This window comes from Plectropomus leopardus, chromosome 5 (assembly GCF_008729295.1).
Source record: "Plectropomus leopardus isolate mb chromosome 5, YSFRI_Pleo_2.0, whole genome shotgun sequence".
Classification (NCBI taxonomy): domain Eukaryota; kingdom Metazoa; phylum Chordata; class Actinopteri; order Perciformes; family Serranidae; genus Plectropomus; species Plectropomus leopardus.
Window position 1 is genome coordinate 30537137 of NC_056467.1, and position 12223 is coordinate 30549359.

Consider the following 12223-nt stretch of genomic DNA (forward strand, 5'->3'; position numbering starts at 1 on the left):
TTAAGGATATTTCTTAGGTTTCAGGATTTCTAGGATTTTGGGACATGTCTTGGCTTTTAGGGCATTTCTAGGATTGTCGAACATTTCTAGGATTTTAGGATGTTTTTGGGATTTTGGAATATTTTTTAAATTTGGCAATGTATCTAGGCTCTTAGGACATTTCTAGGATTTTAGGGCATTTCTTAGATTATAGAAAATTTCTAGCATTTGAGGATTCTAGCATTCTTTTTCTTAGATTTTTTTTTCATTTCTGGGATTTTAGGTTATTTTAGGACATAAAATCTTTCTTTTATCTAAAGGCTTCATAGCTCAAATAATAGTATTTTGATTTTTTCTGTCCCTTTTAAAATATTAAACTAATATTAATAATCTTTATACATGTATAGCTTTCTAATACATTTCTGTATATACATTCTGGACTGTAGGTCCGAAAACAAGGCTACGTCAAATTAGGGGGTTCCACTTTATATTTTTAAGAGCTCATTGGCTGGAAACCTCTGCTCAAAGACACCCTTTATTTTTGACACATACAATCCTTCCATTTCCGGTGCTATTGTGCGTATATTGCGCGAAATTGACGCAGCTGTGAGAAGTTGGACCAGGGAGGGCAGAGCGAGAAATGCCCAGAATTCAACGCGATAAAGCAACATCAGAAACATTTCTAAATGGTTTTGGTTTGTTATTTCTCAGACGTTTTCAGAATAGATCCAGTGGCCTCGTAAATAATCACCGTTCATCGCAAACATTAGAAACACAAGTAGGTGTTGACAATGAGATTATAACTGACGCTGAAACTGTGTTTATCCTCATTAGTTTTTTATGTGACGCTTATTTATTTTAATATATGAAGGAACAATCTGTCTCTCCTATGTATCACTGTTCACTGCATGCTGCGTAGATCGTCACGCTGCCTAGGAGGATGCTGCCTTCATGGACTGTAGGAAATATCACCAATCAGAGCAAGAAGTCCAAATTTCCTTATTTTTTTCTGTTTGTATAACAGAACTTGGGTTTTACCTTTTCTTTCCTGGAAATTAATCCCATAACTCCAACTTCCGACCCCATGGAGGGCCCTGAAATCCATGTTGGGAACCATTGCTTTGCATGCTGCTCCCAGTAAAAACTCACCAGTGACAGTAAACTTCAGCTTTGGTGACCCAAACATCATTGCCCTAGAAAATTCTTAATGCTGCTCTGGAGGGCAAACAGGGTAGGATCTGAGGGGAGGATGGCACCACTTGAATGCCAAACATGTAACAAGGGGATAAGGCTGTGCAAATACCAGGGGGGAAGTAATGTGGGATTGCAAACCACCCAATAATAACAGGAAACCCAAACTATTATCACCGCTAAAAAAGTCAAAAAGTCAAAATGTAAAATGTGAAGGAGCGTGACTGTGTTGCCTGTTGTTTGGTTTGAATTTCTATGTTGTTATTTTTCTTCACTTGGCCTTTGCTGTAATTTAGCAGATGTTTCAGAGGACTGCTCGATACAAAACTCCTATGACATGGGCATGCAGTAAGAAAAACCCAGAAACTCAAGCAACACAAACCAGGACAGACAATGCAGCAACACTGGGACTGGATTTTAGATATTGAAAGCTGAGAGCACAATGTGCATGTCAGTAATGTGACTTTAGTCTTAAAAGCTCTGTTAGTATGCAGCAGACAAAGGTGTTTTCTAGTTTTGCTATTTTCTTCATTAGAGCATTTTATGCTTGGTGATGAGAAATGAGTTTAAAAGTGTCATGGGCAATACAGTAGGCCTTTGGTGCAATTTTGAGGTACCTGTACTTCACTTGGGAATTCACATTTTGTTCTACATACTTCTACTTCACACTCAAAGGAGGGATATAGTACTTTTTACTGCATGAAATTTGTTCTATAGTTTTAGTTAATAGTTACTGCTATGGGAGCTCTAAGCAGCCATACAGTCATACATTTTTTTCCCCTCCATTTTCCCAAGATAACAGGATCATTTTTTCCAGATCTTGTGATTACAATAAAACAGTGTTTTCCCAAGATAACAACATAATTGATTTGTGATCTCAAGATAACAAATTAAATTTGACAGGCCTGAGATTTCTGTCATACGTGACTCATCATGCCGTGCTGACTAATGGATGCCCTGGACACTAATGTAGATAAGCTGTTCGTTTTGTGATTTTATGCTTTCTTTTCTGTAATACTTTTTAAACTAACAAATGAGTGAACGTTATGTTTTGATTGTTTTGATTACTGCTCTCATTCAGTTTGTGTCATGTGAAGGATGTGAACATGGCTATAATGGGCCTTTTTTTTACTGTTCTGATCTGATATGCAATAAACACCCTGGAGTGAAAAATATAAATAAATAAATTTAAAATAAATACACAAATAAATAAATAAAATTAAATTAACTAAACACTGTCAGTGGCTTATGGTCAACCCCCTAAAACACTAACTTACGAGCTACATTTAAATGCAGCATTGAGACTGGAAAATCCGAGCAGTGGATCTGCACGTGAAGGTCTCTGTGTTTTAAGAGGGAGGAAGAAGTTTTCAGTCTTACAGGAAGGAGACTCATTTCGAGGATAGTGTTTACTGCATGTCTGATTTGCCTCATCATTTCACTCCACTCCTGGAAAACACCTTTCCGTTGACTCTGCTGCAGCCGAAGTTGTTGAAATTCAGTCATGATACTTTAACAGAGACCTGAAAGTTAACGGGCGCAGGTCGGAAGGTGAGTTCATGTTCATTTTACCGTTTTACAGTAAATTAGAAAGAGCTATCGTCAGTATGAAAGAGTTAGCGGTAGTTTCTTCTAAACCGCGAAAACAACCAATCTGAGTGAAGTTAATGAGAAGCTTTTAAGTGAAGTTAGTGTTACCGAAAATCAGTGGCAAAGTTCATTTATTTATGCATGTGTAAGATCATTCACACTCACTTTTTATTGTCTATTGTTTATTTAAAGATCCCCATAAAACAAGAAAATGTATAAAATAATCTGAACACTAGACTTAATACGTAAATGTCAATCTGAAATAAAAGTGTCCAAATACTTAGCCCAAATACTAGGTAATAATGTTATTATTCTTTAATAAGCACAATTAGACAACGCAACAAAAAGAAAAGAACTACAGACATAAAGTGATAATAAGGCAATAATTTGGCAAACAGATGCTAAACGGATAAATTAATCAAGAAAGCAAGTAACTTCATAAAAAAACAACATACATTTATGCAAGAAAGTGGATAAATTGAAAGAAAGAAAGAAATAGAATTATGAAAGAAAGAAGATAAATCCATGCAAGAATTTAAGGATCTAAAATAACAAAATGCCAAAAAACAACCATAAGTGCATACAATGAGCACATGCAATCAATAATGTTCTTGTCATTTGACAAAATATTTCTTTGTAAGCTTTGTAAAAGTAATATCTTGTACATAATGTCAGATACTTAAATTAGCTTCCAAATTAAGTCATTCCTTTGCAGGAATAAAATAAATAATAATATAAGCTATAAAATACCACTGCACAGATCCTGGTCCAAAGATGCCTGTTGTTGTTTTGGGTAGACAGTCACGAGATGTTTTCATCTTTGGTTTTTATAAATCAGATGTCACACCACATTTAAACCTCGAGAAATTCCTTCAGGAAAAAAACAACCAGAGCTGCATCTAAGTGTTGATGACAAAATGATTATTCATGGTTAAATAAGGTGAACAACCACCAGTCTGTTATGCCCACATAACACTTATTTATGTTTTGAGCTGAGGTTACATTATATTTAAGCGCCATACGGTCCCTGCAGCTTCAAGTTTGAGAGGCATAGGATATAAGTAAACAGCTATTTCAACAAATTAAATGTTATTTTCAATAAATGTGCATCATAATTATTTATATCAATGCAAAAAAGTATGCCATCTGTCAAGTTATTTTATTTTATCAATGCACTGATTGTAAATGGGGAAAAAAATAAAGGTACTATATATGTCTCTTAAAAACATATAACTGTTTTCAAAAACCTTGTTATGACATTATACACTTGACCCTAGAATGACAACACATAGGAAAAATGGTAAGATGGATAGATAGATGCACTTGATCCTAAACTGAAACATTCTTGAATTGGAGCAGTGGAAACACAGTAATACACGTACCACACTAGAAGACAGGTATATGTATCAATAGAAAATGTATAAGATATAGTTCTATATAGCATGAACTGTTTTGAATTATAAATGTAGGAAACAAATATATAGCATATCAATAATATAACATACTACTATTATATACATTAACCCTTTGAAATATCGAGCAAATTGGCTTGCTTAGGCTTAAAATGAGCAATGCATCAAAAAACAACCTCAAATTAGCAAGAAATAGTAAAAAAGTTCCAAGTAAAAGGTTTTTTTTTAATGATCCCACTTTGGAGTGATAATTTTTGAATCATTTTCTCTCTTTTTCTCTCTCACTTTAAAACTCATTCTCTGATTTTTTTTGTCACCTTTTTGTCACCACTTTTTTTTTTTACAAACCAACTTGCTCACGTTTCAAAGGTCTAAATTCTTGTGCAAGGTGTCTGAATGCACCACAACAAAGCTGGTGTCTATCCAGGTTTCAAAGAGTTAAATAAATTTGTCAATTAGTTTAATAGTTTGAAGAATGCAGTGAAATAAAGTGGAAAGAGATGTGCAAATTCGCCATGTGCATGGTTATTTAAGAGTAAGATGGAGTGCATTTTGGTTGGGCGAGAACAGTATGAAGCTGGCAGGTCTCTGTTCAGAGGTGAGGTGTTGCACTGAGTTGTTGCTTCGTGTGGGAAAGATTTTGTGTATCTGTTAATGTGACAGTGAAGCTGAAGCAGTCTGTAAGAGAAGAGCTCCGCTGCTTGTCCGGTATGTGGTGGGGAGGGCGGTCAGGATCATCTATAATGCATAACAGTTTCCTCAGAGGTTTCTGTTCTGCAGAAATGTTTTTGCCAGTTATTGAATTTATAAAATCTTAACAATATAAATACAAGATTAAAACATATTTTTAGATATAGATCACTTTTACCTCAAGGTTTATTTCATTGTATTTATTTTCTTAATTTCATTTTATTTATTCCCACCATTAAAAACAGTAACGGAAAACAGGTCAAAAGGAAAACAGAAAAAAACAGGTGCCAAAGCGGTTAGAAACCCAAATGGGCTCATAGAAATATCTCACCGAAGGTAATGCAATTAATTACAACGCTTTGATACAAGCATAAACAGTGGGGTCAGCAATAAACGACAAAACGATCAAGATAAACGAGGTGCGTGTGTGAGTGTGTCTGCGTATAATTAGACTGTAGGTTACAATATTTAATGAAGGTTATCAGGGGGCTTGATTTATCAGGCTGGCCTGCAGCTCACACTTGAAATGATGAGATGATGATGTTTTGACTAAATGCAGGTAGGCAGTTCACAGCAAGGAACCTCTGTAAGTGAATGAGAATTGGCTCTGTGCGGCACGGTTATTAAAGCATCATTTTCAATAGGGGTCGACTGATTTTTGGTTTTTCAGGGTTGATACAGATTATTAGTATTTAATGAGACTGATAACCGATATTTGGAACCGATAGGCATTTCTGAAAATATTTCTGTAAGAATTTAGAATTTGGAATAAAACAAACTAGAATGTGTGTAGATATATATATAGAGAGAGAGCATATACAGCAAATTAAAGAATGAGTAAATAAAGATAGCTCACGGAGGTTTTACAAAGTAAAAGTTTGTCTTATGAGGACACTTCCTTTGCACTTGTCAATTAATTAATTTTATCATTTATCAAATTGTCGACCCCTAATTTTTAAAGGAGATATTGGAACATCAACGTAATGCTTTATTAATCAAGATGAACTATGCTAGAGGTGCATTAGGAGGCAGAGCAGGCAAATTAGGGAAGTAACCAGGCAGCAGACTGATAATCTTGTGATTGTCTCAGGACTTTATCATCCTCTTTGTCAAGTAACCTCACACTGTTCACCTGACAATCTGCATTCTGCTTTTCATCGCCTGACTAAAATAAGACGGTGTGGAAGGAGGAACGTTTCAATCGCCACACAGAAAATTAATCGATAAATCTGATTATGTTCTGCAGATAACAGAAGAGCGGAGAGATGGCCATCGCCCACGTGGCTACAGAGTATGTTTTCAGCGATTTTCTGCTGAAGGACCCGAACCAGGCTCGATACCGCAGCGTCCGAACTGAGCTGGTTGTAGACAAGATGGTGACTTGTGTGGCAGTAGGCCTGCCCCTGCTCCTCATCTCTCTGGCCTTTGCTCAGGAGGTCTCAGTCGGTGAGTGGGGACATGGAGCCAGGGCTGGAGTCAAGACCACAAAATTTGTTCAAAGACCAGATCCGCTGTAGTTCAGGTGGGGAGTGGATGGTTATACTGGGAAGGAGGCTCTGTAAAACTGGAGTTAGTGTGGAAAAACCTGACTGACTCTATGACTTTGACTTTATATTTTTAGTGTTTGTATCTTTCTGTAGCTTTCCAGTAATTTTCCTGATTTAATCTAATCTGAAATTTCATATTTTAATCTAGAGTATGTATAATTTAGCCCCAAAATGCTATTTTTTTCAAGCCCCTCAAAAAAATGTTTTCCCATGTGATGTGACATAGGTTTCTGCAGACTGCACAAGTCAGCGGTAGACCAGCAACTCCAGTGCGCTGTGAGGTAAAATGACTGTGTCTGTCATTCTAGTCTGAAGGCTGTGAAGAGTGCATAGATAACATAATAACAGCCTCAGTTCCCCGTCGCAAAGAGTTATCTGACAGCACGGTACAGTAGTAAAATAATCTTAACATAAAGAACCTCAGGAGTGGGTCCTAAAACCCAAAAATGAGTTAGTGTTTTCACACCGCCTGTTCCCTCACCTCAAAGTCAGAGGGTTTTCTGAGTGTTTTTGGTGAGAAGCCTGAAACAAGGTCTGTGAGGAGACTTTCATTTTTGTTCTACGATATAAAATACATCAATAAATACCCCACTGTGAACTTGAAAGCTGTTAGGTGTCTTAAAAAGGGTGGTAGCTAACAAGTGGCCAAAGGAGTGCAAATGACTGCAGAAGGTCGTCACAGCGAACACGGTTTTACAGCGATGGCGATGCGACGATAGTGTAGTTGTTTCTAGCTTAGCTAAAGCTTTTTACTTCTGGCAACTGCATTTTGGGTTCAAAAATCATAAAAGAGGTGTTCATTTGTGAAGATTGTCTTGCTGAACAAAAGCTGTAAGGATCACAAACATTTGTTTACCAGAGAGCTTATTTTCTACAGTAATCCAAAATCCAAACAAAAAATCTCAAAGGCTTTTTGACACGGGAACCAGGGTGACATTAGCCTTAGGCTTGGCCTGCAGAAAAAGCCATCCCTGGGGCACTCTGTAGTGTACACTTAGACTAATATTGACCTTTTTGAGGTTGTCCTTTTTTTAGGAGGGTAAAATGCATTTTGCTGCTGCTCCTGTCCAAAGCCACCAGACTCCTTTAATAGAATCAGCAGTTTTACTGCGCAGAACACAAGGAATCGCTGTTCTGCCGCCGTGCTGACTGGCTATAAGTTAGTTTGTTCTTGTGTGTCTTTTGAAACTGCACCAACAAGATAAAAATGTTCATTTTGGTCCCAGCCACTTACTCTCATGTTTCTGTGTGTCCTTTCTGTCTCTGTGTTTCTCTCAGGAACTCAGATCAGCTGTTTTGCTCCAACCAACTTCTCCTGGAGGCAGGCTGCTTATGTGGACTCGTACTGCTGGGCATCTGTACATACACACACTCTACCTCTGTGGCTACATAAGGTACACACACACATACACCCACACATGTACAAGATTACACTTGCCAAACTATTCAAATGTAATTGTTAGGAATTAATCTGATGATTGAAACATGTCCACACACATGAAAATTGTTTTGTAATACACGCTCTAGGAGATCAGTAAAGCAGGTTTACTCTGCTGGAACAGACAGACTCATCAAAACATGAGTCATCCTGCCACACAGTAATGATATAGGTTATTAAAAAATGATGCCATGCTGCATGGAAATTTAATATTCTGACAGTAATTTTCTTAAGAAGTTGCAAAAAAGTTAGTGTTTGTACAAGAACCTCTAAGACTTTAACCAGCTTGAACTGGATCTTGTTAGAGTTGTTCTCTGTATATAGTGGTGTTTCCTTGCACGGTTTATTAAACTGAAGGTAACACAGTAAATGAAGTTCATATTCTGCACAGCAGCTTTTGTTTTGTGATTTTGGGGTGTGGTTGAGAACATTTTTAATGAAGACGTTGTAGGGCGAAGAATAGAGTGCTATGATGGGTGTGTTTCTTTACATTCCTAATTTGATTTTATTTTAGAAGCAGCAGCACTGACATGAACGTGGCTGTCGTGACATGCAATAAAGTTAAAGATCATTTTATAGTTTGATCTACTGTCCAGCTACCCTGCAGAATTAAACTTTGTCCTTTCACTTATGATACTAAAACAGTTTGTTTGCTTCCTGTCTGTATTCTACATGGTGTTCACTGCACTTACAGATATGTATTATATTATAAAACAGAGGATTTGTTAACCTTCAAAGTTACAGCTGTAGTTTGTAGCTTTTATAAAAATAAGTTATGCCTACCCTGTTGCCTTATAGTGCTTCTAATCACATCACTGGAAATGAAAACAACCAGTCAGAGCTGAGGAGTCTCTAATGTAGTATCTAATCATATTAATCACTGGTGAACTGCAGTCAAACTAGGCAGTGCTGTTCAAATATGAATCGAAATTCGTTTTCTGCATTGCCTATTTCTCACCTCAGATATTTTGTAGAAACATATTTTTGTGTCCTGTTTAGCTGTAAGATGAGAAGCAAAACACCAGACAGAACATTTTTTCATTTTAAAATCATTGTAAAATCAAAGAGAAACCAAAAAACTCACTGCAAAAAAGATCTTGTGCTTGTCTGCTGGACACTCCCGTTTCTTCTTGGAGTCTTGGACTGTTGTCTGGTTGTGTTTGCATCTCTTATATCAGTTGTATGAGTAGGAATGTTATTGCTGATGATGTGATTTGTTACTTACCATCCTGTCTTTTCTCTCCAGTTCTTTCCCTACATTCTGCTGCTGGTGGCGGTGCTGATGTACACCCCGGCGTTGTTCTGGAGGTTTTCTGCGGCGCCCCTCCTGCAGTCGGACCTCGGCTTCATCATGGAGGAGTTAGACCGGTGCTACAACCGCGCTGTCACTCTGGCCAAACGCATGGCTACCTCAGGACTGCTCACTCCAGACAGGTACGGCAGGATAACTGACAACAACTCACCTTTGCATAGAACATACTGGTTGCTGTTAGTGCAGCGAGACTGGTCTCTCACTGTTATTTTTTTTTTTGTTTTCCAAAACCAACATATTGTCAGTAATTATCTCTAAATCAGTTCTGGACTTGTTGACAGAAACACACTCAAAACTCCTCAAAAATCCTGCGTATTTGTCACACAGTGAATAGCTTTACTGATTATTTGACTCTTGTGACTCAACACTGTGGTTGTTATTGATTTTCTACACACTGTTGAACTGTTCCAAAACATTCCAGGGAGACAAAGTGGCATTGTTTTTTTAGTTTAGCTGCTGTCTTTTATTCCTTTGAAAAATTCTAACTGCATGGTACAGCAATTTGAGTGCAAAGAGTGAAAACAAGCTCTCCGAGATTGTCAACATTGCAAGAAAGGTGACTGACAAGTCAGTGAAACAAACGGTTATAATTTACAGAGCTGTACACAGGAAGGCCAAACATATAACTGCAGATACCTCATAGTGATGACGCTCAAGAGTTTTGTCTGTCTATCGATTTAGGGTCCTAAGAACCAGCCAAAACATATATAAAGTCCTTTATTCTATATGACATGTCTATAGTTTGAGTATCAGCCCAACAGCCAGCAAAACGTGTCATCCAGTAAGGTTTTACTGGGAGGGAAGCAGGGAGATCCAAACACTGGTTAGATGGAGGGGAGTGTAACACAGTTCATCTTCACACACTACCCACATTGTTGTGATACAAACTGGTTAAAAAACAGTGACGTATCCCTTTAAAAAAAAGTCAAGTAGATTTGGTAAAATCTAACAGAAAAGTTTTGAAAATGAATTGCTGAACATTTGTGGGAACCCTCAATTTTGTCACATGCTCCGTTTTATCTAAGTTTGATTTAAATGTGAGAAAATGATGCAGTTAAAAGTTGATAAAGTTGATACATATATTTTTGCTGGATTTCTTTCAAAAACGTGAAAAGAAGAAAAGGAGCTACTTAAGAAGAAATGGCACAAAAAATAGCACTGAATTAGTAAAAAAGAAAAAAAAAACAATCAAAGAAAATTACCTGAAAATCACCAAAATCAAGTTTAGAATAAGCTAATAAAATTGCCTAAAAAACTGCAGAAATAAAAGGACAGTTAAAAAAAAAAGCCAAGGAAATCACCCCAAAATAGATCTTTGGAAAAACTAATTTTGAAATGCATAATCATAATGATTATAAATACAGTTAACTGGATATTTTTCCTGAGTTTTTTTTTAAACAGTTGCCAACTTTATTCCTCGTGTTTTTGAAAATAAAAATAAAAAATCATACCAATTTGCTCAGGGTTCAAAGATTTGAATACTTGTGAAAGTCATCTGACCCAGCACAAGAAAATCGATGTCTATCCAGGTTTCAAAGGGTTAAGAGATTGGGACTTCTGGGGAGAAGGAAATATTTACTTTTGCTTCATTTTAAAGATGCTACATTTTGCATCAGATAGACGAGGATTATTCCTTATTCCTGCTGTATATCAGGTAATCTTTGGATGTTTCTGTATTTATTAATCAATAAAATCATTCAGAGTTTGCTGTATCCTCTTAACCCAGTGACCCCACCGAGGGCTGTTTCAACTACCCGCTGGTGGAGAAGTTTCTGATGACCAAGCGTTGCTCGCGGTCGATGCTGTTTTACTACCTGCTGTGTCGCGGCCTGACTCTGGTCACCCTGCTGTGTGCCTGCGTCTACCTGGGCTACTACCTCCGCCTGGCCTCCCTCACCGATGAGTTTGGCTGCACGCTGCGTACCGGCCTGCTCGCCTCCGACCCGGGCATCCCCGACAAGGTGCAGTGTAAGCTCATCGCTGTGGGAGTCTTCTCTTTGCTGAGGTATTTGTCCTGCCTCTATAATGGTTCTTTTTCTCAGTTAATTAGGTGTTATATTGTAATGTGAATTTTCACCATTTTCATGACAAACTTCATATTTATTTTTACTCACTTTAAATATTCAGATTTAGTTTGAATCATTATATTATATGAAGAGTTCAGGTCAGCCTCCTCTCTGCAAGTCAAACTGCAGTCTTTTTTTTAACTGTTTGTTTCCAGCATGGTCAACTTGATCGTCTTCATTGCCCTGATCCCCGTGGTGATCTACGCCAGCCTCCGACCCCTCTTCTGCAATGGATACGCCCGCTTCCTGGAAACCTACCAATCACTGCCCACCGTGAGCGTGCTGCCCACCCCCGCTAACCAGTGGGACGATCTCTCTCTCTATCTGCTGTTCCTGGAGGAGAACCTCAGTGAACTCAAGTCCTACAAATACATCAAGGTGTGTCCAGGACTGCGTCCGAAACGGTTTACTTCATTACAGTTTTTTCGATACCAATACCACTATCGTTAAAGCTTTCCAAGGACTCTTAAAGTGTAATTTGGGGTCTTACATGCAGAATAAAAAACATTTAAAATGAACAGACATTAGCCTCAAGCCAAATTTGAAATATTGTCATTTTAGTTTTTTCACAGTTTCCTGAAGCTGGGTTGATTTCAGCATGGTTATTCCCCGATCCATATCACGTAATATGGATAAAGACAATCAAAAGTCAGCTGTCAGTTGATACTAATTTAACATGCCAAACTCCTTTTAATGGGGTAAGTTCAGAAACACTCACTCTGATTGGTGAACGTTGGTAAATTTGGAGCGCAGTTGGAATTTGTCGTTCAGTTATCCAGAGCTCTGCACTATGGCAGTGTCAGAGCGCACTATGGACACTTTGTCTGGGGAAAAGGAGCAGCAAAGCACTGAATGGAGAGAATGTGGAAAAAACGTAACCGTTTGTTAGTTCATGTAGAAACAGAACGCTCTGTGGCTTCAAACAGGAGCACTCTCATTTTAGTGCAGAGCTTCAGATTGGATTTAGGAACACAGCCAGAGTCAGAGGGCTGTACCAC

At 37.8% G+C, this 12223-nt stretch overlaps 1 protein-coding gene across 1 annotated transcript in view; it reads left to right on the forward strand.

Annotated features, from left to right (window-relative positions):
* The first annotated feature begins 2573 nt into the window (after positions 1–2573).
* Positions 2574–12223, forward strand: part of LOC121943504 (pannexin-1-like) — a 12588-nt gene continuing 2938 nt past the window's right edge. Inside the window, exons 1-6 of the mRNA XM_042487023.1 lie at positions 2574–2721; positions 6109–6308; positions 7688–7803; positions 9094–9281; positions 10886–11164; positions 11381–11629. Of these exons, the coding sequence (XP_042342957.1) occupies positions 6128–6308; positions 7688–7803; positions 9094–9281; positions 10886–11164; positions 11381–11629 (1013 nt within the window). The 5' untranslated portion in view covers positions 2574–2721; positions 6109–6127. The remainder of the gene's footprint in view (positions 2722–6108; positions 6309–7687; positions 7804–9093; positions 9282–10885; positions 11165–11380; positions 11630–12223) is intronic.